Genomic DNA, 25545 nt, shown 5'->3' with positions numbered 1-25545 from the left:
CTTTAAGGTAGCTCCCATCAAGAGCAGAGAGTTACTGACTGGCCGCAGGTTAGAGACCGAGTTAAGGAAGATAGACAGTACCCCCTGAAATGGTGTGAATGACTCACAGTGACCAAGGGGAAGCGTGTCATGGAGCTTGAAACACTTCCTTTGGATGTTTCTAGGTGATTTCTAATTTACATAATAATCTTGGTTCGTAGGGCCCATTTCTTTACAGAGTTAGGTCAGATGTATTTAACACATAAAATTATTATGAATAATTACGGCGCTCCATAAATGTTTACTGTGGCGATGATGATGGTGGTGACCGCGTCATTAGTAGCTTTCAGGCCTACAAATCACTGATTTGCAGTCAGGCTAGGGAATCATTAAATGGGCTTTTCAGAGAAAGGTGAGAGGATGAGGTAGAGAAGGAGGGAGACACGCTCTGGGCAGCGAGAAACACATTCCCTCTATTCTGAGATAGCGTGTGGCCTAGGAACGTCCCTCGGTCCAGAAGATGGAGAAAGAGCCCCTCTGCCCCTGGAGGTGGGGCACAGACCAGATGATCTCTAGGCTTGAGACGCTCCAGGTTCTAAGGGTCATCATTCTAAGAGGTGCCTTCAAGGAAGCTGGTCTGCTGAGTGTTCCAGAGAAATCTCCTCATGGCTCTTGCCAGGCCGTGCCTTTGTTTCTTGGCTCTCTGGATGGACTGGATCTAAACCGCACCACAAGCCCAGAAAACCCACTGCTTCCTGGTGACCAAATGAGTGACTTCTAAAAAAGTAAAAAGGCAATTCCAGTACTTACGTAGAGCATTTATAAAGTTAGTCCCTTCCTTAATTATGCAGCCCAAGGTCACTGTTAAAGCTAAGTTTGCGGATGTGCCGCATGGGAATATGGTACCAGCTCCTCGACCTGGCTGCATCTTAGAATCATCTGGGGGCTTTTTAAAAAAATATTTTATTTATTTGAGAGAGAGAGAACGAGCAGTGGAAAGGGTCAGAGAGAGAGAGAAAGAAGCAGACTCCCTGCTGAGGAGGAAGACTGACGCGGGGCTCGATCCCAGGACCTGGATGGAGATCATGACCTGAGCCGAAGGCAGACGCTTAACTGACTGAGCCACCCGGAGGCCCCCCATCTGGGGACTTTTAAAGAAGCATGATGCCCAGCCTTGCTGCAGGCCAACTACATCAGAATCGTGGGGAGTGGATCCCCAACATCTGTGGTTTCTAGTAAGTTCTCAAGGACAGGGAATACCCCTGGCTGCTCTTAGGCCTTGATTTGCATGTGGCCCTCAGTTCCAGTGGCCATGTGGACAGGAGAAGGAACTGCTAAGAGGTCTCTGGTTGCCTGAAGTCATATTCTGCCTACGGATGGCCTGGGATCTGCTATAACTCAGGCCTCAGTGTACTTCATTCAGAGACTCAGGGAATTTGGGGGAGCACTCTGTAGGCCTCAGAGCAGTTGCAGTTCAGGGAGGAGTCAGGCAGGAAGAGCATCCTTCTGAGACAGAGGGCAGGCAGCACCTTAAGTCTCAGGATGAGGAAAATGGCCCTCAGCAGCAGTTAAGGCTGGCTCCAGCCAGGACAGCATCAAGTCTGGTGTCCAGTGGAGAGGGAGGATGGAGCACGCCTGCTACGGTGGCACAGTCACGAGCAGAAGAGGGCCAGGTTGGTAATTAGGCTGCCAGAAAAATGTCTCAGATGACATTTCATGCTCTTCGCCAAAGAACACAATGGAAATGAACCACAAGGAAATGCAACTAATGGAAAATTCCAGGGCCATGGAGCCCAAACAGAGAGCCTGGGCTGGCTGGAGAACTTTCTACAGTAAAGGAGACAGGATCAACATCACACAAAAAATGAGAAAAGCACCAAGAACGGTGTCTGTGGAGGGAGTAAGCAGCCCTGGGATATGATGTTTGTTTCAGGAATATTCCTGCTGTGGGGGGTAGGCCTCCAGGGAGGCGGGTCAGCAAAGAAGCTACCCGTATACTCTTCATCTGGCGCTGTGTGGGCCACGGAGAAAGAGCATTTATAGTCTCAGAGACTGGGCCTTGAAAAAGTCTCAGAATGAGGGGGGAAAGCCACCGGACACTCAAGACCTTCCAGGAAAACTTATCCTTAGAGCAGAGAATCCATGACAGGCCAAAGATGGTGCAGACGGAGGTGACAGGTGAAGGCGTGTGCCCCCATCTGCTCGGACAGTTGACATCTTCTCAGTGCCATGAAAGTGTGGTACAGACCCAGCTACAAGCCTCCACCCCAAGAGGGGGCCCAGAAGTCCCCCTTTCTAGAAGTGCTGGAGCCATGACTGACCCACGCCCTCAGGCAGGACACCCCAGGATTGAGCAACTGCTTCAGAGTCACTGAACCTGAGCGACAATGCTGAGAACGGAGACTGGTCGTTGGGAGATGCGAGTTCCAATCCAAGAGAGGCCCCTTCCTCGTGTGTAGCCCCTGACAAGTCATCTTCTCGATGCTTCTGTGTTGGGGAGTCTCACGTCAACTTGGTCAGGCCACAGTGCCCATATTCAAACACTGATCTCAATGTGCCTGGGAAGACTTTCTGTGGATGCGGCTGACACCGTTGACTTGAAGTAAAGGTTACCTTTGATAACGTGGGTGAGCCTCACCCGATCAGTTAAAGGCCTTGAGAGCAAAAAGTGAGGTTTCGTGGAGAAGAATAAATTCTACCTCAAGACTGCAGCATCGAATCCTGACTGAGTTTCCAGCCTGCCCTGTGGATTTTGGACTTGCCAACCCCACAATCAAATGAGTCCCTTCCTTAAGACCTCTCCCTGTGTCTCTCTCTGTCTCCCTCTGTGTCTCCTCTTTCCCCATTGGTTCCGTGCCTCTGGAGGTCCTTGACGGATCCAGCCCTTCTTTCCCCATCGATTAAATGGGGATGGTGCTAGTTCTACTTCATAAAGTTGTGAGAGTCAAGTTTTGTAGGCATATAAACATTCAGTCATTATCATTATCATCACTGCCAGCAAAGAAGTCTGGTTTAGTCCCTTCCTTTCACAGATAAGGAAACTGAGGCACAGAAAGGGGGATGATAGTAGAATGTGTCTCTACAAAGGCCCTGTGCCCAGAATCGTACCTGGGTTCATTCACTTAATCCTCGGGACAACCTTATAAGCTATGTACTGTTATTATCCCCACTTTACAGACAGGAAGACTGAGGAACAGAGATTATGCCAGTCCTCCATGTCACACTGCCAGGGAGTGGCAGCTCAGTGCCTCTGTGTGCGCCGCTGGCACCCAGGTCTCAGGGTCCCCTCTTTCAGGTGGCAGTGCTCCTTGGTCAGAGAAAAGTCTGAATGTGATGGGTACCCCCCCCCCCCACTTGAGAGCTTCTGGTCTCCACTACTAGGGAGGTGAACCAGCAAAAGGCAGCACCTGTCGCCAGTGAGGGGTGAGAACAGCCTTCAAGAAGTGGGACGCCCAAAATAGTGACTGACGAGGTCAGGATACCTAGTTACGCCATTTTCATGAAAAAGTTTGTGCTTTTCCCTGAAACATCCTCCCCCCCCCCCCCCCGGAGCTCCGTCTTCCTCAGCCTCTTGAACCAAGTTTCTCAACGAGTTGAAGTTCTTGCCTATAGCTAAGGAGGTGAGGAGTTTATCCTCTGCCTTCCAGTCTTAAATTACTAATTAAAATGTCTTGGAGACTAAGCCCATTGCAAAAAGAGCCTGGGTGGCTTTCTAAAGCTGCTTGTTCATAACCAGAGGGAAGTTGATTCTCTTCTCATCTTTATAATAAGGATTCTTTTCGCAGGGTATCTGTTTTATGCTTCCCACAGCTCTGGCCCCAGTTCGGTCCCAGCAGGGAGAGGCCAGTGGAGTTTAATTACATTCCTCCTATAGGGAACGTTCAAGGAACGAGGCTTTGAAAAACAACTTGTGCCATGAAAAAGAAAAAAAAATCAAATCAAGCAAGTGAGAAACAGACATTGCCTTTTGTGTCCTAGAGACCCAATCTAAATATTTAAATTTTAAAGGCAGAATTCTAAGTGCTTAACTTTATAAACCTTACCCATTGCAATTCATAGGGGAGTCAAGCATCCCTTCTGATCTGGAATATTCATATGCTTGGGCTAACAGGCTTGTGTGGTTGCTATCTTCACACATCCCATATTCAACTGTAAAACAAAAATGCTAAAAAAAAACCCAAAACCAAAAAACAAATGCAGCACACGCAAAACACCCAAAATAAAACATAATGCGGCAACACAGACTTTACCAGGAACAGAGTAAATTGAATGTGTGGGCCACAAGCACACAGGTTAGAAAGGTCCCTATTCTCTACTGACTCCCCAGTTTCCCATCTTCTCTCCATCTGTGAGATGCGCAGTCACTGGTTACCAGTGAGTGTGGGAGTAGCCCCCCAGCCAGGAGCTACTGATTTGCTGACTCTAGTAGACAAAGGCCATGAACAGAGAGAGAACAAGTAGGCAAGTGGGTGGGCAATGAAGCAAGGCAGGTTTCAACTCGATAGAAGGATAAGGTAGTAAGTTCCTTGTGCTTGGGAGCATTCAAGCAGAGTGGCACGAACCTGTCTCAGCTATCTGTCCTGGGTGGGAGGCTGCCCTAGATGGCTCATAAGATCCCCTTGAAGGCTAACAGCCCAGGCTCCCTCTGTTCCGGGCCCCACGGGGCCCTCTGGGAGCACAATTACAAGACCATAGACGGCTGTGTTCTGCCGTTGGCGGTGGCCTTGTCTCTTTGATTCCCATCTATTTCCAGGGTGAAATAACCATGTTATCTCCCGTGTTCCTCCCTACACTTCCCCCACTCAGATTTGCTTTCAATTCATCTGCACTTAGAAAAGAACGGGCAAACGCTGTAGCATGTGCTGGGTCATTCATTCTACGTCTATCCGTCAGGAGCCTACTACGTGCCAGGCACTGTTGGAGGCTCTGGGATGTGCCAGTGTGCCAAGTAGACAAGTCCTTGCTCTCGTGGGGCTCCTATTCTCGTGGGGACTTGATTGTACTGCGTCTTCCCAAGAGTAAGGGGCATTTTGATAATGGATACTGTGTTGGAACAAAGGAAGGACCTCCAAATGGTGAGATTTTAAGTCTAGTGATGGGCAGATGGAAAAAGGAGCAGGAGTCATTTAAGTTTGCCCCAGAGGATACCATCCTGAGGGTCTTGCTCCACCAGGGTGACGGTGGCTTTGGTCCATAGAGTCCAGTGAAGTTAAAAAAAAAAAAAAAAGTGTGTGTGTGTTTTCTTTTATTCCAAAAGCTAATTGTTGGGAATACAACCCATCCCTTTGATGTTTTAAGAGCCCATAATGTGAGCACTAGCTAAATAAATGAGCCACTCAGTTGAGAATCTAGCTCCATGCCCAGAGGACCCCGCGAACGCCGAGCTTCACCTGTGCAGTCCGCTTTCCCAAGTTTATTTTTAGTTCTTGCTTTTCTGGATTAATGTGCACCGACCCCACTCGCTTCTTTGCTTAGCAAAGCTTGGCCCCTCTAGAGGCCCAGGTATTGAATATAAAGTACTCGGAGTTGCCACATGAAAGGCACCAGATATATGCTGATTGGTGTGGCCTGTTTCCCAAGGAGCCTCTCCTTGCAGGTGGCCTCTCCCTCTGCCCAGACAGAATTGCTCTGCGGGGACTGGGGGTGGGGGGAAGGGGTTGAGGGGGTGGGGTTCAGAGTATTCAGTAATAAAAATTCAAAGTCCTGAAGTGCTAGGCCAGGAAGTAGGAAAAACATTTGCAAGTCCTTTCTGCTCTTCAACCTGCCTCTCACTTGATCGTCCCCACTGCCCTCATCTGGGCTATCACTGTGCAGAATGACAGGCTTCGGGGGTGGCCAGGGGCTCCCATGTGAGCTGCGGGGTCAGGAGGTGGGGCAGGGAAGCTTCTGTGTCTCCCTGATCCAGGGACTAGAGCCAGAACAAGAACAAGGCCAAGGAGACTAAATAGTACTGTGAACTTTGGAGAGAGGGGAGCGGAGATGGAAGAGGAGCAGGACGAGAAAGGGAGGAAAGACAGGAAGGGGCCATGGAGCTTCTTGGAATTCTGGATGGCGTGAGGCCAGGGGTTCGGTGGTCACTGCTGAGGCCCAGGGGAGTGGCTTAAAGTCCAGGCGGATGAGGTTGCTCGGTGGGCGCGTGGGCATGGGCTGTGGGCCCCTCCCGGCAATGGGGAAGAGTGTGGAGCCCCGCGTGGTGGTACAGGAAGGTCTTGGCACTGGGCAGCACTCATGCACAGCACACATGGTCCCTGCCTTCCTGCAGGTGTCCCCAGGGCAAACACGGGCAGGTGACCTAGATCACGAAGATCATTGTGTGTACCTAACCATCACATGGGAGGTTAAAACTGGGCCTGCCACCTGATCCAGGGCGATGGGTCCCCCTGCCTTGGGGACTCTTGAGTTGTCTTGAGCTGTTTTCCTTTCCGAAGCTGGTACTCTCCTAGCAGAGGCCACATAGGATGGTCCCGGGATGGAGTTCCAGGTACACGCCCAGAGAGGCCCCTCTTGTAGGCTGCCAAGACTTCTCTGCTCTAACATTAGCTATAGGGACGCCACATGGACTCTCAACTGGGGACTCTTAAAGCTACCATCTACACTAATTTAGGGGAGCTCCCTGGCTAAAAGATCCAGCCTGGTGGGAACTGTTGGATGTGACAGGTCTCCAGTCTACATGCGCATCCTGAGGGAAGGCTCTGGTCGCTACCTTCGTCTGTCTGGAAAATGACTTCAGATCAACTCAGATGCTCCCCCTAGCTTCCCACCCTGGAGAAAACTGGAAGGAAGCAAGGGAATTTTAGATTATAGGCAGTACACTTCTCAAGACATACCCAGGACTGGATGATTCCCACATCACTTTCTCAGCAAAATGAGAGTGGATCATTCTTTTTTGGAATGCTTTTGAAACTGCTTTCATTTCTTAACAAAAAGTAAATTCTTGGGGCATATCAGCACTTTATCCTGAGGAATAAGGACTTGCCACCTCCCGCACAACTGGGAGAGACGGAGGGTTTAGGCTTTGGAACCTGGCCGCTCACGGTGTGGGCCGTGGATTGCAGCGTCGGCATCACCTGGGAGATTGTTGGAAACGTGGGATCTCAGGCCCTGCCACGAAACTTTAGTGGTCTCTTGCCACTCATCTCCCCGTGCTGGTGTCCCTGCTCTGGTCTTTGGATTTTGGTTCAACTTTTAGGGCTGTAGGCTGTCCAGAGTTCCTGCCCCTTTCCTTGAACCTCTCAGCTTTCTGCTCTGTTGTACTGTTCCAGGATCTATAGGGAAGGGCTCAGGTGCACAGCTAAGCTCCACGTGGCCGGGTGACGGGGTTGACGAGGACACCTGAGCTTATTCCTCCTAAAATGTTGGACAGCAGGACTCAAGTAGACCTGGGCAAAGGAGAGAAACCTGCCTGATGGGGAAAAACTCATTTCTAGCTTTTCCCTCGAATCTTAAAGTCAACTCATGCCCTACTCCCTGTGTGAAGATGACCTTGAATATTCACCCTGGGTAGGATCCAAACTGGGAGACTTTTTCCCCCCCATAGTGAGGATGAATTTGTGTTAAGCTACTCACATTTTTTTCAACCAACCCTCCTTCTGTGACAAAGGATGTATATTTATGAAACAGCTGGTTGGGGGCAAAATGGCTTTTTTGTGTGTGGCCACAAAATATGCTTTTTTCCTTTGAGATCCTCTGGCTGTTTCAAGGAACAAATCCTCAACCTTGCTCACATTAGCAGCATGAGCTAATCAGCTGAAAGACCCAGCATGGAATGCTTTTATCCTTCAGAGAAAAAGAAAGAGTAAGTTGTATTTTAATTAGATATTTATAATGGTTACAAAGCAGCTCTTCAAGAGAAGTTTTAAGAATTTGGCCTTCCTTCTAAGGCATAACTGTGTTCAAATTATCCTAAAGAGAGGCTGTATATCAATCCAGCCCAATTTGTGATAAATTTACAACTGGGTTCTGCACAGCAGATTTATAACAACAATTAAACAGAAGGAAAATGGGTCATAAATTTCGGCTGGCACAGTCCGGCACCAAAGAGAAGAAAAAGAGAATGGTTTGGCCAGATCAAAAGTCAATAATTTCCACATAAAGTGCTAAAGCTATAGCAAAAACAATTTATATGGAAAGAAGCTGTTTTTCTTCCCTCCCGTCCTTTTCAAAATTAGATATTGGAGAACACAATGAAGGGTCTACGTTACAAAGGCCTTATTAAATAATTGGTGTGCTTTCTCAATTTTATGAGTTGTACAAACCTCTCCCTGCACCTCAGGGCCTGAATTTAGTGAGGGTACCTCCCCTTCAATGCGACGAAAGAATCATGGGGGCAAAGAGAGAGTTCTCCAAGAGATGGGGTGACTTGGGAGAGCAAGTTTTAAGCTGGATTTTGGTGGTGGAATGAGAGGCAGGGAAGCCAGGCCAAATTCCAGAGCCAGATGATTTAGAAGAAAACACATGTGTCCCTGGAACAAGGCAACCTAGAGGCATGAGTTATAAAGTGGGTTACGACCGTATCCTAAGTGGAAACAGAAATCCGAACCCGGAAAGGAGAAGGACATCAAGGTCACTTGGGTCAGAACAGGTGGGGGAAATGGAGTATTACAGGACACAGCGTGTGGGCGGTAAAACGTGGACCAAGACCATCCTCACTACTGAGGGAAGACCTTCCAGTATCCTTAGGCCTGCCAGAAGTTTAGTTCGGCTAAAAGCAGAGCACCTGCATTATTGACGTTCGCCACTGCTGATTTCACGTCACGACTGGTAAAGAATGCAGGAAGGCCAACCGCCAGCCAGGACTTCATTCTCACTGGTAAGGAAGCATTGACTGGCTCTGTGGAAACCACAGGACACTCGGTATGAAAGGGCCACACCGTTTACAAGTAGGACAGAAGAGCAGGCTGGATGCATGATTCAGAAGTCCGAAAGAGAAAGCAGCGCCAGGTGCTCTTGGACTTACACCCGTGACTCCCGGAAGCTGGGTTTTAAAAACTCAGCGGAAAGGAGTGTGTGATTGTATAACAAGAGATTTGAAAGTGGGAGCTTCTAATCTGGAGACCACAGATTCTGTGTACTTGGGTGGACACACTGTTTTCTGCACCCACAGCCATTCTCCCTGCGTCCAAGAAAAGGGGTTTGGAGACCCGCTGCTCCCCCATCTGAGATCTGAGTGGTTGGAGGAGACAGCACTCAGGCATCAACTCCAGGGATGGGACAGGGGACCCAGGTCTGTGCCAATCAGAGCGTCCTACTCCCCTCTGGCCCAGTGATTTGTTGAGGGGTGGACACGGCCCAATGGCTCTCAGTGAGATGCCGGGAGACTTCCGCTGAGACTTCGAAGAAGGAGACTCTCGCTGCTTCCAGCTGGACCTGACCCAGCTCTGCGCTAACACTCCCCCCCACCCCCGCCACCGCCCCCATCAGCCTGTGGAAAGATTAGAGGGCTTTAAGGAACACTTGTCAGAGCTGGGAGTCATCAGCTTAGAGAGGAGTGTTCCCTGGGCCAGAGCCAAGGGATGGGGTCTGGGATAGGACACCTATAAAGCCTGGGGGCAGCTGACTGAGACTGGCATTCCATTCTCCAGTTCATTCACCTGCTGATGCTGCAGAAGTGCTCATTTGTGGTCCCCCCACACCCAACCTATACGAGCAGAGGAAAAGTAACTGGAGAGAGATGTCAAGGCAGAGGGAGCAGCCACTGTTGATGTGGCCAAAGTGTGTGTCTCCTGTGGGCCATGTGGATGCTGTGGAAGGCATGGGAGCTCAGAGTGGGCCATCTTGCCAGCAGCCTGCTGAAGAGGGCTGCTGGCTGCCAGGAGATCCCAGCACCCAGAGGCATGAGGCAGGAGCTGGTGGCCCCACCCCGTCTGGGAGCTGCATAGTGGGGAGGTCCCAGGAGCTCTCTGAGCCACTCCAGCAGGGCCCCATGCCAGAGGCCACCGCAGGGGAGGTGCTGAGAGAAGCCTCTGTTAGGTAGGAATGGGGGATCTGTTGGAAGGCTCCAACCCTGGGAAGAGAAGGGGGCCCAGGTGGGGCAGGGCAAGAATAGGAAGGAGGGTGAAAAAACAGACCACTGGCCCTCCCCAGGGCAGCTTCCTCAGGCCATGGGTCAGCCTGAGCTAAGGAGATGGAAGGGTATTAAACTGGATCTGAGACTGAAGTTTTAAACTGGACCAGACTAGTCTGGACTTTTTAATGCCTCAAAGTGACCAGAAATCTTTGGGATCTGCTGGAGGTATCATCAAGGAAAGGGAAAAGGAGATTCATCAGAGCACATTTAAAAGAAATAATTGAAGAAAACACAAAAAGTTTCCTTGTTTGTACCTCACTTAGTTCAGACTGTTCAGCATACTGGTTCCACATCTGTCTTGAGACCGCTAGGGCAGATCCTGTCTGAGAACGGAGTATGCCCAGAGAGAATGGAGCTGAAAGGTGGGGAGAGAGAACAACCTGGGTTCCAATGATAGAGTTGGAGCCCCTGCATCAAGCCATACCTGAAGGCAGATCTCCTCTCTGGAGTTTTCTGTTATGTGGGTCAATAGACTCCCTAGCTAATCGGAGTTTTCTATCACTGTCAACAGAAAGAATCCTGACTGATACAGTGCACATACACACTCTTGTTCTTGGGGAGAAGGACACAGCTTTCATTGGATTCTCATAGGGCATTGCTATAAAAGGGTATGGCTCAGAGGAAAGAAACTCTGGAGCTGAAATCCAGCGATCTCATTGACAAATATGAGGGAAATCATTGGATGAGGTGTGTGGGGGCTCTCCAGGGGCATCGTGGAAGAGCTAAGTCAGAGCTAGGGTGTAGGGTCTGGGACCTGAGTATGACATTAACTGGCACTCAAGAAATATTTGTTGCACGAAAAGCAACAGGAAAATTATAACAAGTCATACTCTACATGCAAATTTTCAGGAAAATATCGAATGTGTGAACATCTAATCTGCATTTCCATGTCCTGACAGATGGCCCATATTAACAGAACTCTGATTATAGTAAAGAAAGAAAGAAAGAAAGAAAGAAAGAAAGAAAGAAAGAAAGAAAGAAAGAAAAAGAAAGAAAGGATCTACAAATATTCATTGAGTGGGTACCATGTGCAACACCTAACTATTAAAACGATTGTGACGCCAAATCAATTTTTTAAAAAAGACAACCCCTCTGTATTCCCATTTCTCAGAGACCGTCCCAACTATCACCCAGAGAAAGAAAATGACCTGGCTTGGTGCACGGGGGTGGGGGGGGGGCGGCTTTCTTGGCTGGTTTTGGACTCCGTTTCTTCTCAGAAGAGGGGTCTGGACCCTGAGAGTCTAGGGCTGACTTCTCAAAGTGGAACCAGGGACCACCCGTATCAAAGTCACCTGGCATGTTCATTTAAAATGCAGGTTCCTAGGCCCTGGCCCAGACTTACAGAATAAGAATCCACGAGGAAAGGGCCCTGGCATCTGCATTTTAAACCATCTTCCCGGATATACATGACAGTTTAAAAAACTGTACCTACCAGAATCTGTTTATTTTCCCGTGGGGTCTCCGTGCCTGGCGACATTCTGCACAGCCCCAGGGGCAGTGTTTCTCCTGGGGCTGGGGGATTGGAAGGAGGCTGGGGTTTGGTGATACAGTATCACCCTCCCTGAGGTCATGGTCAGTTAAGGCTATGTCAGAGGTAGCCATTGTGTGAGGGCCTCTGAATGGAAGCCAATGGAAACACTCCTTGTGTCCTCATGGTAGAGGAACATAACCAGATATAATTATGATGTAGCTGGTGGGACGGACTCCTAGAGGACCACAGCTCTCTAAATGACACCACACATTCTAGACTTGATTATTTGCTGCCTTCTATTGCCCTGGAGGGTTTCATTTGGGAGGGAGGTATCGTTTTCATAGACTTTTTTTTTTTTTAATTGGCGATTAAATTTCCTGAAGGTGAGGATCGCGACTTCTACTTCCAAGAGCTCTTGCCCCTGTCCAACACACAGCCATGTCTCCCACACTGCTGACCACTCTCTAGATGCTTAAAAGTCTTTAGTTTGACCTGTGTTCTGGTTTGTTTGAGACCAAGGGGCAAATTCCCTCTACTGTCTTTTCTGCCTTCCTGAGGCGGCAGCCAGAGCTCCCTCTGTCATACGTTCTCCCGAGTTCTCAGTCTATGACATGGGTATGATCGACTCCACGGGGAGGATTGACTGGCTTAAGCCCTTCTAAGCCCCCATTCCCATGGCCACAATAGTTGGTTCCAGAAATGGCAGTGATCTAAGCATCTCGACCAGTGAACCTGATGACTCTTGCTGAGAATTTGGGGCCACCAATTCTTTTCTATCTTGGTAAGGAGCAAGGAGGCCTGCTGTAGTCCTAGACATTCTCAGCAGGCTGCCTGGACTTTGAGAGGAAAGCACACGAGAATGAGGCCGGTACTAAGGATGCACAACCAAGAACCGGGTAGACACTGGGACCAGAGCACATATTTGAGGCCTGGGTAAAGATTTGCCTGAAGCCACATCTATTCCTAGGCTGCTCAGTGATCTGTACCGATAAGTACAACCCTCCCCACTCCCGCCATTTTTTTGCTTAAATCAGTTCAGGTTGGGTTTTGTTATGTGCCATTAGATGTATCCTGGTAGATATGCCCTTCGGCTCCCCTTGTTTCTCTTGCAATAATGTACCCCCGTCATCTTGGGTCCTTCTTCAAACAGACAGACAGACAGACACCACAAGTACCCATGAAACAGGATAAGATGGGTGGTGGAAATAGGTAGTAGGGTTATCTAGATGCATGGCTTGTGAAGATTCCATGCCCAAAGAATATTGATTCATGGATCAATGTCAACCTGGAGGGAGCCCTGTCCTGTTCAACATTTGAATCAATGACTTGGATGGAATAGGAGGCGTGCTTAGCAAGTCTCAGATGACACAAAGCTGGAAGAATTGCTAATATGACAGATGGCAGAATCAAGATTCAAAATTATTTTGACTGACTTGAGCAATAATAAGGATAAATACAAACTCTTGCATCTAGGCTCAAAAAAAAAAAAAAATCAATTGTATACACAGTGGATGGGGGAGACCTGGCTTGGCAGATGTCATAACAGTGTGGAACTTGAAGTGGACTGTAAGCTCGTGATGAGCCTAAAGTTGAGGCAATTAAGAACATGGCTAATGAAGTTTTCAAATATTTGAAATATCAAAATATTTTAAAAATGCCTTGGTGAAGAAAGGCTGACCTTGCATCTACTTCCCCAGTGGGATATAGAAGTGGAATTTTCTGGAAAGCAGTTTTCAGCTCAATATCTAAAAGTTTCTAAGGAGTCTAAGAACAGACCACCTACCCGAAATTGTGAATGTAATAATTATATCAGAATGTCATAGAAGTCTCTTAGGGTAGTCTTCCCTTTGAAAGCACAAATTTTAAAAATGATTTTAACAACTTACAAGTCAAAGCAATGCACACAAAAGTATCTGGAAAAGCATGAGGTCATAAAGTTGCCTTGCTCAGCACCCTTGAAAGTTTGCTTCAAATTCCCCAGAGAGGAGGCTCCTCTAGAAGGAATACCCAGAGTCTGGACTTGGCGCTGACCAGCCCCATCTCACCTCACTCCATTTACCGCCGGCCCTCCTCCTTATTCCTGCTTTGGCTTGGCCCATCCTTCAGTCGGCTCCTGCAAGTTAGGACTCCATTCCCTTCCCTGCCTCACACCCGTCCCTGACCCTCCCCCTCCCCAGGGAGAGCGCTGACTCCACTGCCAGAGAACTGGGAAAGCACACCGCCTTCCAGTCCCTGCCCCGTGACCCTCCCTCATAGCAGCCCAGTCTGCAGCCTCCTCAGCCAGGCCTGGCTTCATGGACCACCCCAGACAGTGAAGGTATATGCACAAGACACCTTCTTTCCTTTCTTTTTTCTTTTTCTTCTGTTGTTCTGAACACTTCCTTTTACTTGCTAACCCAGAGAGGTGGAGAATAGCCCAATTTCATCTTCTAGACTTAGAATGTGGTTTTCGCAAGGAACTTATCAATAGCATTAAGTTTCCCTTCTGCCAACACAGAATCATGTGTCCTGTGGACCTCGCATGGATGACTGTACTCACGTATTTCTCATGAAAGCCGTCCACCTCTGTCAGAAGCTTCTCTTGGCAGTCAGGGTTGGTGGCCAGTAGGTAGGTGGCGAAAGAGAGCGTGTTGGTGACGATCTCGTAGCCAGCGATGAGGAAGATGAAAGCCTGGCCCATGACCTCGTCCACAGTCAGTGGCTTGGACAGGCGGCCGGGCTGGTGTGGCTGGGAGGGACCCGTGGCACAGTCGGTGGAGGAGAAGACTTGTCTGACCATATCAAAGCTGTCCACACCCACAGAGGGGGCGGAATGTCGGGCATCCAGGATCAGTTGGAGGAAATCTCTCCGCCTCTACGGGACAAAAGGAGAAAATGTCCACTGGCCTTTGAGTCACATGAGTGAGATCTCTTGGAGCTCAGAAGAAGACGACACTCACGCGTAGCTTTTAATGAGCTTGAGCCTGATGGGAGCCAGCACCCTCACTGCGGAGCTCTCTGAAATGGAACCTGGAAGCCCCGAATGTCCCTTATACGGCACTGGCGTATAAAACCACAGACGCTGCCATTAAAACGGATGAGGCCGTTCTATCTGGGCTGATTGGAAAACGTGTTAAGCCATTTTGGGAAGTAAAAGATAGAGCATGTTTCAGAACAATATGCACAGTGGAATCTCATTTCTGTAAAACCGGTACATGTACAATATATATAATTACACGTTTTTGTTCATGCGTAGAAAATGTGTAGCAGCGTCTATACCCAGCCGTTCACAGTGAGCTGGAGGAGGTGGGAAAACCGAGGGGGCTTTGATTTTTTTACTTTATACATGTTTGAACTGTTGGTTGGCTGGTTGGTTTTCCAACAATAAAACAATTAAAACATCACCTAGATTTAAACCAAAGCACGGCTCTCTTGTTCCCTTACGCACTGTTCAGGGCTCGTATGGGTGGCCACACACTTTCCTCACACAGTAGGAAGTTGACAGAGCTGGGAGCAGGAGGGAACTAGCCTTGGCAAAGCTTGTCTTCAAAGACCTCCCCGACCCTTGGGTCTCCCCCCATCCCCTACCCCATTTAAGTGCTTAGAGCTTTCTTACTGTCTCCCCCTAGCTTCCTTGTCAGCAATTCGCATATTCTTTAGGTTTCTTACTACCACTAATCGTAACAATAGAAGCGTTTACATCTTGCTTTCACTTTGACAGAGGGTATCCCTGGCATATCTCTTCTTCGAAAAGCTGGTTAGTGTGTTGAGTGACAACCAGTATGTTCCTCTTTTCTGAAGCTTATGGGGCTAAAACAGCAAAAGGAGAGCGTCAGAACCACCAGCAGAAACATGTTATAATTTCGAAGTACTTTACTTGGTGCAGCGTTTGCTCAGTTCCTTGGCTTTTGAATTTCCGTCACATTAATAATCTACGCCCCACACGTCAGCACTTGATTCCATCTCGTAAGATTGTTGTTACTTCCTGTGTTGTTGCTTTTTCTCCTCTGTGAGAGTATAAACACGTTCAGGGCAGGACCCTGTGGCCTACCCCCAAGTCTGGTGTTGTGCCGAGCCTGTGTTAGGCCTGCGATAAATAATCCCTCAAAACCCCTTTTGAGAAAAGCTGTGTTGGATTTGCTTACAAGCACATGCTGTTTGGGGCGGAAACCTTGGAGCGTGAGGCCTTTGTAGCTTGACTGCTTCCTAGCTTTTGTGACCTTCCAAGTCATCTGCTGCGACTCCAGTGGGGCTCACGGCTAAGCCTGTGGGCCTCAAGAACCTTGCGTCTCAGGGGCCAAGGCCTTGGTATCCTGCTGGCCTGCTCAGGTGAGCCTCAGTTGGCTGCCCCTTTCCACCCTAGCCCTGCTCATTCTGACTTCCAGGCAGCATCCCCAAGGGCTGGCTTTCCCTACTTGTCCTCCTGATGCTTGGCCAACATCAGGGTGGCTCTTGTGGCTCCACTGTCAGCCCTGGTCCTGTGGGGCAGAGTCGGGACAGGGCAGGGCATGATGGCACATGGGGGAGCGGAGTACCTTCCATTACTTTGGCTCCTGGATGATGATAATTGCCAGGCCTGTCAGCCGGGGAGTGTTAAACTCCTCAGGGTGTCATGCAGTTGTCCCTAAGGCTCACCCATGACTTTGCTGGGAGGGTGGGGAATGACAGCGGGCGGGAGAGCTCTGGCGGCTTTTTCCAGTGGTAGAGCTGCGGCTGGCACCCTCTCCTCTCATCCCTGCTAACACAGGCTGCTTAGAGGGCCATTGGGCAGGGTAGAAATCTGTCTTCACCTCCAGCGACAAAGGCCAGAGGAAAGGGCTGCTCTCTGGGGTCTGGGCGCTGGAGAAGCGCATTAGTGTAGATGGGTTTCTTTTATTTGCACTGCATCACGGGGGCTATTTGAACACTGCCCATTTAGGACTGAAACAGTGCTGCTTTATGGTTATATCCAAGAAAAATACGCACCCTGATAGATGTAGGTGTCTAATCCAGCCATCGGCTAGAGCTTAGAAAAATATTTACCTTTTAACATCTGTGCTGCATTTTCCACTGCGCAAACACACATCTGCTTGATGGAATGTCTACAGAGTTTAGATGGGTTTAAAGCAAGTTTTCTTAGTAACCATATAGCTCTGTCTTGACACGGCTAGTCCTGGATTTGTGGTTGGGAGGTTTTTCTCAGATCAACTCATTGTTTGAAACAAATAGCTCTCAGAGTTTATAAAAGGAAGAGCTCGAGGCAGTCCTAGTAATTGGATCTTTAATAAACCCCTCACCTCAGAGTAAGCCATTCCGCGCAACAGTTTTAGAATTTTCAGCCTGATTCCACAGCCTGTGGGTTTCAGGCTGGGGGAGGGACGGGTGTGTGTGTGTGTGACAAAACTGTCATCAGAAAGCCCATCAGAGCAATACTGAGGTTTGAAAATGTGGCTTTCCTCACCCCTCCTTCCCCGGGCTTCATCCTCATTCTGGAGACGCAGAAACCCAGATGAGAATATTCTGTCCTTTTAGGTGGCAGAGCCGGGCCAGGGATACCAGGGAGCTGATTCTTCCCACACCTCCAAGGGCATCAAGTGGAGTTCACAGTGGTGTGTGGGCCAAGGGGCCGTGAGCTTCTATACACCTTCCCCTGCCTTCTGAACTGGGACACCTTCACTTCCTAGTCTCCAGAGGGGAAGCCAGGCGGCACGAGGCTGCTGGTGGTGCGTCCAGCCACTCATTGACCACCTTCCCCCCCATCTCATTCTGGGCCCACGGTGCAGCAGCGGGACCTCACGGCATCCCCTGGTAATCCCTCCGAGCCAGTCTTTGAAGCAACTCTCTCAAAGCTCGCACAAGTCAATTCCAGAGAAGACATTTCAGCCCTGATTTTTCCTTTTGAAGCACCTTTCTTGACTGCAACGAGGCCCTTCAAGAACAGCATTATATATGCATGAGGGGATCCCACAGTGAAATTATTTTCCTAACGCTGAAAAAGTCCTATTTCTGTTCTTAGCCAAGTTCAAACAACAAATATTTCCTGGATTCCTACTATGCACCAAGCATGGTGCAAACCTGTAAGGAGGAAAGAAGTCTCCGGGTCTCAGATGACGCACGAAAGAGCCCTCAGCCCTGAATTTTGTAGCCACAGCCTCCACGCTGAAAACCAACGGGAGATTAATTGCCAGCTGCCCGGACTCGTCTCTACTGCTGAGGCTCTTCATGCTGTAAAAACTCCATCTTGCCGAGTTTCAGTAGAAAGACTGTGCCGATGAAAAGTCCATGCAGGCACATTTACCTAGAAAATTCTTTGGGACTCCTATTGCCGGTGCTTGAAATAGAGAGGCCATGAGTTTGGCGGGCACCCCTGTCAGAATGTGGACAGTTTGCTGTGGGCTTCTCTCCACTGTCCTTCCCCCACCTGTCCTCACCTTTCTCTTCTGTGTTCGCCCCTCCTCACCCCTTCTCCTTTCCTTCTAGTGCCCCGGAAACTCTAAGCGGTAGTCTGGTAAAGGCCAGCATGGTGTGGTGTGCGCGCGGGGCCGGGAGGCAAGAGACAGGGAAGAGAGAGTGGTGCCAAATTAGGCCCCATTCTGTTTCGACGCTGTGTCCTATTAAGATACCTTACCTCTTCTGCAGCTTGCTGGTCCCGCAAGGCAATCACATTCCTAATGAGTTTGTTAAAAAAGCCATTCAGTTCATCTCGGTTCTTATTGGGCAAAATCCGGGCCAGTGGGACCATTATGGATGGAAATGATACTTGAAAGAGAAAAACAAAAGCGACACTGAAAACGGGGCGGCAGTAACCTGGGGCTATCAGATGCCTGTTGCCAGGGAAGCAGACATTCCCCCCCCTCCCCCGCCTTGACTTAGAGTCACCGGAAGGCAGGGCTCCCCTCCGGGGTCCCCTCTTTACAGCAGGGCTCGTGCCTTATTCCACCTCCCGACTCCATCCCTTGCACGTTGTAAGCACTTGATACCTGTCTGTGCAGTTGAATCTGCACTTCCATCTGGCCCCCAGGAAGTCAGTCTCATACTTAGAAATGAGTTTTCCAGGTCCTAGATAGGAGGGCCCAAGGTCTTTGTATTCCATCAAGAAAGGACAGATGATGGGCCATGTTTCACATCTGAGCAAGTGGTGGAAGCTCATTTACTTTCTTAACTTTCTGGCCATTTGCATTTGTTAACTCATGGGGTAACTGTCCCCCGAGCTACCCCCTGAACGGTCCCTAAGAGCTGCTGTGGCTGCTGCTGGCTAGAATGCTGGCCCCTCGGGCACCTCCCTTGCTGTGCCAGGCGCACCACCTGTGCCCTTGCTGCCACGGCCTTGCTGCAGGGCTCCCCAGGGCCAGGGACACTTCTCCCCTTGTGGAGGGGGCCGAGGCCAAGGGGCTGCATTGCTGCAGGGTGGCTCAGGTCAGCTCAGCTTCCCAGCATGGACGGTGGGCCCACAGTGCACAGGCACTGCGTGGGAGCCTGGATGGGGAGGGTAGCTCTGGACCCTCGGAGCTCTCAGAACACGCCGCCCATTTTCAAGAGCCAGAGCCTGAACCACTGTGGCACAGCAGGGAGGTGGGCTCAATGTGGCCAAGAGGGGAGGGGTCGCAGTGACGGGACAGTGGAGCTGCCCCCCGCAGGGCGTGTCCATGTCCGTGGTCTGTGGCAAGTGGTGCTGACTCAGGGGAGTGGCTCCCGGGGGATGGCTGGGGTGAAGGGCAAAAGGGAGGCTGCTTTGAGCCCCCTGGTGACCTCTCGTACAATTTCAGAGCACAGCTGATGGAGGTGCCGGGGAATTCCACGGAAATGGACTCAGAAATGGGAACGAAACTGACCAAGGAATGAATACAATTTAGCAGCCCGGCGGAAAGGTTAGAAGTTAGGGCAATAATCAATAACAGCAATAGCAACACTTCAGTACTTCCATAAAAGCAAGAAGATGGCGGAATTGGCCAGAGGGCAAAACTCACTTCTGAAATAAAAATAAAATAAATCGACCCGTCCCCACAGCATTAGGTAACCTGCCAGTCACCCTTCACGTATGATTTCTAGTTTACTGTGGGCCGGGCTTCCAGCGAAGACTTCTGAAGAGGATATTTTGCCGGAGGGGAGAAATACATCATAGAAAATGAAAGACTTTGGGCTCCCTTCTTGGCTCTGCCTTTCTAAGCTTCAGTGTTCTCATCTGTGAAATGGGGATGAGAACACTTCTCTGACTGGGGAAGTGTGAGCCAAGTGCCCTAGAGAGGCCAGCGCCACCCGCCTGGCTAATGAGTGACCCTGTTGGTGACGAGAGGAGCCTGGGTGGTTCCAGGAACATCAGCCTCTGTGGGGACCCCTCGAGTGCCCCCTCCTTGTGGTTGGGGGCTGAGCCAGCTCACTGGACACCGGTCTTACCGCCCTGGGCAGGAGCTGTACTTACAGATTAAAACCAGGACAGGCCGGGGGACGGAGTATGTGAAGAAACGCCTGCAGTGCGTCACAAAGGGGTCCTCGGGGGCCCTTCGGGAGTCCACCTGGGTGCCAAAGGCGACACTGGCAACCACATCCGTGGTGTAGCAGCTGTAGCACCTGCAGGAGAGAGACCGTTGGGATTTGGAAAGGACTCTGCCATTGGCCTAGCCACTGGGCACAGTTCTAAAGACACACAGTTCCATCGTCTACCGGCTGCAAAGAGAAGCTTTCTGCAGAGCTGAAGTGAGGGGCGGGAGAGGAGCCCCTGCGATGGGATCCTTTGAGCACGGCAATAGAATTCGGCGGGGGGGATACAAAAACATATCGGATAGCTGATGCAAAAGACTGGGGAGGGAAGGAGAGCATTACTTCCTCAACTGTCAGGCTTCGGGGAGCCTGAATCAACCAGCCACAGTCCAATTCCAAGAAATATGCTCTAAATTTTCCTCTCCGTGGAGGAGGGCAACAGTTTACCCAAAGCCCATGCATATCGCCCCAAAGCCGTGCAGAGTCCATCCAAAGTCAGGATCGAGTGGTTAATTGATACAGAGCAGGTTGGGATTGATGAATTGACCATCTGGTTGTCTAGTTTTATTAGCTTTGTCCCCCTCTTCCTCCTAATGATGTTACAGCTTTTCTAAGAGTAACAAACCAAAAAGGGCGCTTCACACTCAAATAAATACAAGACAAACTTTGGGACCAGCTTCATGAACATATGTATATTATTACAGAAAACACACGTTGCACTTTAGAAACAAACAGAAGGAAAAGTGTCTGGCAATAGCTCCAGAAGAATTAACCTCTTAGGCTCTAGGAAACCTGCCCTCAAGGGGACGTTTTAAACCAGAACGATGCTTTTTTGGTATCTTGCAGGAGCAGTCAGTGAAGTTATTTCTAAAAAAGGCTACCAACGGGGTATGCATATCCTTTTATAATGAAAAGTTCGTACTTTTATGGCTGGACGGGGAGCACACACGGAGTTCCTTTTCTTCAAGGTTCTATCACCGACAGCTTATCATTAAGGGATAAAGGACATCTCCACATGACTTCTTCTATTTGGACCGCTTTATTGAAAACATTCCTACAATTGATGACACGTGTCCCCGCTGTAGCGAAAACAGTTTGCCTCTGATCCTAGTGGCCCAAGAGTTAAGGGTTTTAGGTTATTTACTTTGCTTTCATAGTTGTTTTTAGCCAACTCACACAGCTCATGACCAGAGAGAAGAGTGTGTGAGAGAATTTTGTAAACACCATGGCAGAATTTGAACGCTGGTGATGGTTATGTTATTACATTATTAGCAATGATAATAAGAACGAGTCAGCTGCTGGCTGACCTGCCTCTCTCGCCCTACTCCTCCTGTGCTGTCAGCCATAACTTATCCCAGGACGACTGGAGGGGGAAGCCAGATAATCAGGCATTTACATTTGGTGTCCACCGCCAAGCCATGGCTTCTAGGCGGAGCTGCACCCACAATTCTTCTTGCAGTAAAAATACATGGGCTTTCCCCACCTTCACACCCCCCCCCACCAGAACTCTGTCCTCTCTGCCCCCTCCTGCATCTGCAGAGGTCAGAGGGCATGTCCACCCACACACCACTGCCCACTCAAGGCTTCCCTCAACACACCACACCTACCCTGGGCTTTGTTCACATTCTCTTTACATTTTATGTGGGTTTCATTTCTTCTTATTATTCAGCCCACCCATGCTTTTTATGAGCTTCTAGCATTTCCATAGTTTGCTGGTCCTGAGGTAATTGTCCAGCAATTATGTACGGTTACAAGAAGCACAATTCAAAAGCGCGATCTCTCATCTGTCATGTATCCATGTAGCACCCTTACCTCTGGATGTCGAAAGCGTCCCCGGATTCCGCACAGCGTTTTAAGTGAGCAAGGAGCAGATCACAGGCTTGGCTGATTAGGGGAGTCATCTGATAGCAGATAACAAAGGGGTAATTAGGACACCATGCAGGGAGCACACCTAAATTAGCTGCAGATAAAGAGGTTCTGTGTGGCGCTTCCTGGGAAAACAGACATTGTTTTCAAGGTAACTTTCATGACGCTAAGACTCCTGAGGAGGGTCTGAAATTCACAAATATCGTAAAATAGCTGTAAACGTCTATTTTAGCTTAAGCAATCTGTCCTTTTGGAAGCAAAAAGTAGAAAGGATTTAGAGTAAATACTGTGAAATAATTACAAAAATGATCATTAAGTGCTTAGACAGAAATGAGAATCAGTGCTCGGTTTCATGACATTTGGTTAGCATTAGAGAGTCAACAGACCACAATCCATATGTACTCTCTCTGGAATTAGCCCAAATCCATGTTTGCTTGGTTCCAATTACACTTTAGGTCTTCTGCTAGAATATAGAATCGTAGTCTCCAAAGGAACATGAGGTCGTCCATTTCAACTTTTTACTCAATACGAAAATCACTTTTAGAGCTTTTCTGATGGATGGCTATTCATTTCTGCTTCAGCTGCTTAAACCTTTGAATACATATGTGTAAGGGAACCCTTGACATCAAGAGACCTTCCATGCCCACCCAGGAAAATTGCTGAATTTCTTTTTTTTTTTAAATATTAAAATACTTTCATTATGGAAAATGTCTTGCATATGCACACACAGAGAGAATGGTATCTTGAACATTCGTGTAATTATTGTCTAGCTTCAACAAGTTTGGATCTCATTTTGGGCTGCTGCCACTTTGACCCCAGAGGCTGGCTCAGGTGGGTGGGGTTCTTTGCGGAGCCTGATGGCTGCCCACGTGATCTTATATTTTTCTCCTGCATGTTTGCAAAGCCGAGTCGGAAATGTCGAGGGGAATCCTTCTAACCAGTGCCCATTCTAGAATAACACCATCACTAAAGCAACATGCCATAACACATTGCTCTGAGCATTTCTTATGGAAAACATTTTTGAAATGTTAAATATGTTCAGATTTTACAATTTTGACACTAGAATGTAACTTCCTGAGGGCAGGGAGGATTTTTGTCTTTTTGTCTCTTTGTCTTTTTGTTCATTTTTATGTCCCCGGAACCCAGAATAATGCCTACTATCACATAGTTATTATTTGTTGAATGAGGGAATGAATTTGAATGATTACTTAAGACCCAGACTTTGCCCTTAAAGTCTTGAGGCTTTAGGGAAAGTTGTAGAATGTTAATCTACTTGTTAGAAGGCGTGTTGTACTGAGCCAAAATCTGGCCCTTCCCACAGCCTCTCACTGGTTTCAGTTGACTTCTTCCACGTGGTGGTGCTTCAGATACTCAGCAAGTGCAGCTCCTCATCTCCTAAACATTGTCCCCCATCCCTTCAACCGCTCCTCGTGCACCACGGTCTGCGCACACTTCTCCATTCTTATCACGCACTCTCTCATCAGTCTTACTCTTGAAAGGCAGCTCCATAAATGGAACACAGTATTTCAGGTAAGATCCCATACATCGTAAATCAATCACTTCCTTGCATGCCAGTCACAAACCCAGGTGTATGTGGATTTTTTTGAGAAGACACGTAGGACAGGCAAATACAGAGGTTCAGGTCAACAGAAGCTACAAGGCCTCTTTCCATGAATCATCACCACATGCAATTGAGTTTTTGACCCTTCAGACTCCATTCATTAGAAAAGCTTTATATTTGTTACATTTATTGCTGTAAAAAGTCCCGCCGTGTGTTCTGAGTAGAACAATCAACTCCCCTAAAACATTCAGGTGATTGGAGAAGCCTGGCACAGTGGGACAGCCTGGATGGCTGTTGGCCAGATGTTGGAGGGACACATGGCTTTGTTGCACCCTTCGATCCTGTAGGTTTGCAAGCCACCCCGTGTGTTCTGGAGTCTAAGGATAGAACTGTGACACCAGGGGCCCGACTGTTTGCTGTGGGAGCCCTCTCTGGAGGAGATGGTCCTAAGCAGAAGGACACTCCTGGTGAGTAGGAGTGAGCTGTAGGCTAAGCTCAGGGCTGTGTGGGTTCCCAGCGCGGGGACAGTGGCCTGGGCAGCACCATGTGCAGGTCAAGGAGCAGACGTTCAGAGCAGAATACACCCACACACTCAGTGGAGAGATGGCAGAGCATCTGAGATTCTCCCTTGTTGCCAAGACTCCTGGAAGAAGTATCTGGAAACTTCTGAGAAAAAGGACTTTCTGCTCATCCAGCTTCAAGGGCTCAGAGCACTAGAGTGCTTGTACTCAGTGTAGGTAGGCCACGGGGTGTACTCACGCTTTCAAATCTCATCTCCTGTAACATGCGCTATTCCTTCTTGTCCCATCTGAGATTTGCTGAGTGTCCCTTCTAAGCCTTCGTTCGGTTTGTCAGTGTGTATCCAGGGGCAAACTCAGAGCCCGCGGCCCTCCACTAGCCTGCTACTTTAGGCAGCTACAGAATAGGTCAATCATCACTGTTCCTGGTTCTCCAGCCAGCTGTGTGTGAACCTAAGTAAGTCTTCAGCCAGGCAGCGACTGATCGATAAATTGGCTGGGGAAGTTTGTCAAATGATTTGCCAAAATAGAAGTGGAATCTACCTCGTATGCCTATCCTGAAGTCCACTCAAAACAGGCATGAGAATGGCCATCCTGGGTTATGCTTGGTAACTCTGGGTGGACTCTTCATGACAACTGCATTCTTTTCTAAATGTTCACCCACTGTCAATTTAATCATCCATCAGTGCAAAAGTGTGTGTAAATGGGTCATTTTTAATGGCCTCTGGGCATCACCCTCAAAAAATCTTAGACTACCTTCATGTTTGGAGAACTCTTCTATCTCATCCACATTTCTGTGACTGCCTTCACTGGCCATATTCTTCCATTATTTTAATAAACTTAGTGGTACAAGTGAACTCTATTTTAATAAAATCCCATATACCGGAATTTCTCTTAGATTTATCTCAGAAGAATAAGAACATGGTAAAAAAAGAAAAATACTGTTCGAAAGGAAGTCTTTTTAGATATCAAGCTGACATCTCCCTTAATGTAACAAAAATGCTATGCAACATAAAATTGGATTTACACTCAACTCTTCAGAACCATGCCTTGTGCGTAAAGAGAGGTCCACCTGTACTGAATCCAGTCGTATGCTGGATAGTGCAAAAGGGGGCTGGACCCACCGCCCACCATCGTTTCCTCTGCGTGCTTGTAACTAGAATGCTGTGGCTGACTGGCATGATTGTAATTTTCTACCATGCTCTGCCTGCTGTCTGTTGCACTGAATGGATAATGACATTTTTATTTGGGTTAATGTAATATGAGATGGGGCATGTAATATGAAAAATGTTTTAAGAAGCAATGCAGAGAAAATATTATAAGACTGTGGAGCATGATCTGTATGTTGGCCAATAGGCATCGTTTCAGGCTTTCTTCCTTGCATTATACGCAAGTAGTTATGGAATATTCCCTCTCACACGAGTTGCATACAAAGAAAAGCTCTCTCTGACGGGCTTGCAATCATCTTTATACAATCCACAAGCCCAGCAGTTATTCCCCTAGATTTGCAGACAAGCAGGCATAGGTGGCTTGTGCAAACACACACACACACACACACACACACACACACACACACACACACAATGCTATCGTCAGATCTTAATAAAAGATTCTCATTTGATTGTTACGTTTCATCTTTGTAGGATAA

At 48.6% G+C, this 25545-nt stretch overlaps 1 protein-coding gene across 3 annotated transcripts in view; it reads right to left on the bottom strand.

Moving 5' to 3' along the window:
- Positions 1-25545, bottom strand: part of TBXAS1 (thromboxane A synthase 1) — a 160682-nt gene that overhangs the window by 31040 nt on the left and 104097 nt on the right. For all 3 annotated transcript variants that reach the window (XM_026512050.4, XM_044388694.3, XM_044388700.3), the window contains 4 exons: positions 21765-21853; positions 19894-20042; positions 18103-18233; positions 14056-14370 (listed from right to left, as the gene is read on the bottom strand). In XM_026512050.4, coding sequence (XP_026367835.2) covers positions 14056-14370; positions 18103-18233; positions 19894-20042; positions 21765-21853 — 684 coding nt within the window. The remainder of the gene's footprint in view (positions 1-14055; positions 14371-18102; positions 18234-19893; positions 20043-21764; positions 21854-25545) is intronic.

This window comes from Ursus arctos, unplaced genomic scaffold (genome assembly GCF_023065955.2).
Source record: "Ursus arctos isolate Adak ecotype North America unplaced genomic scaffold, UrsArc2.0 scaffold_3, whole genome shotgun sequence".
NCBI classification, from domain to species: domain Eukaryota; kingdom Metazoa; phylum Chordata; class Mammalia; order Carnivora; family Ursidae; genus Ursus; species Ursus arctos.
Note: the sequence above shows the minus strand (reverse complement) of the source record. Positions and strands in the feature narration are given on the sequence as shown.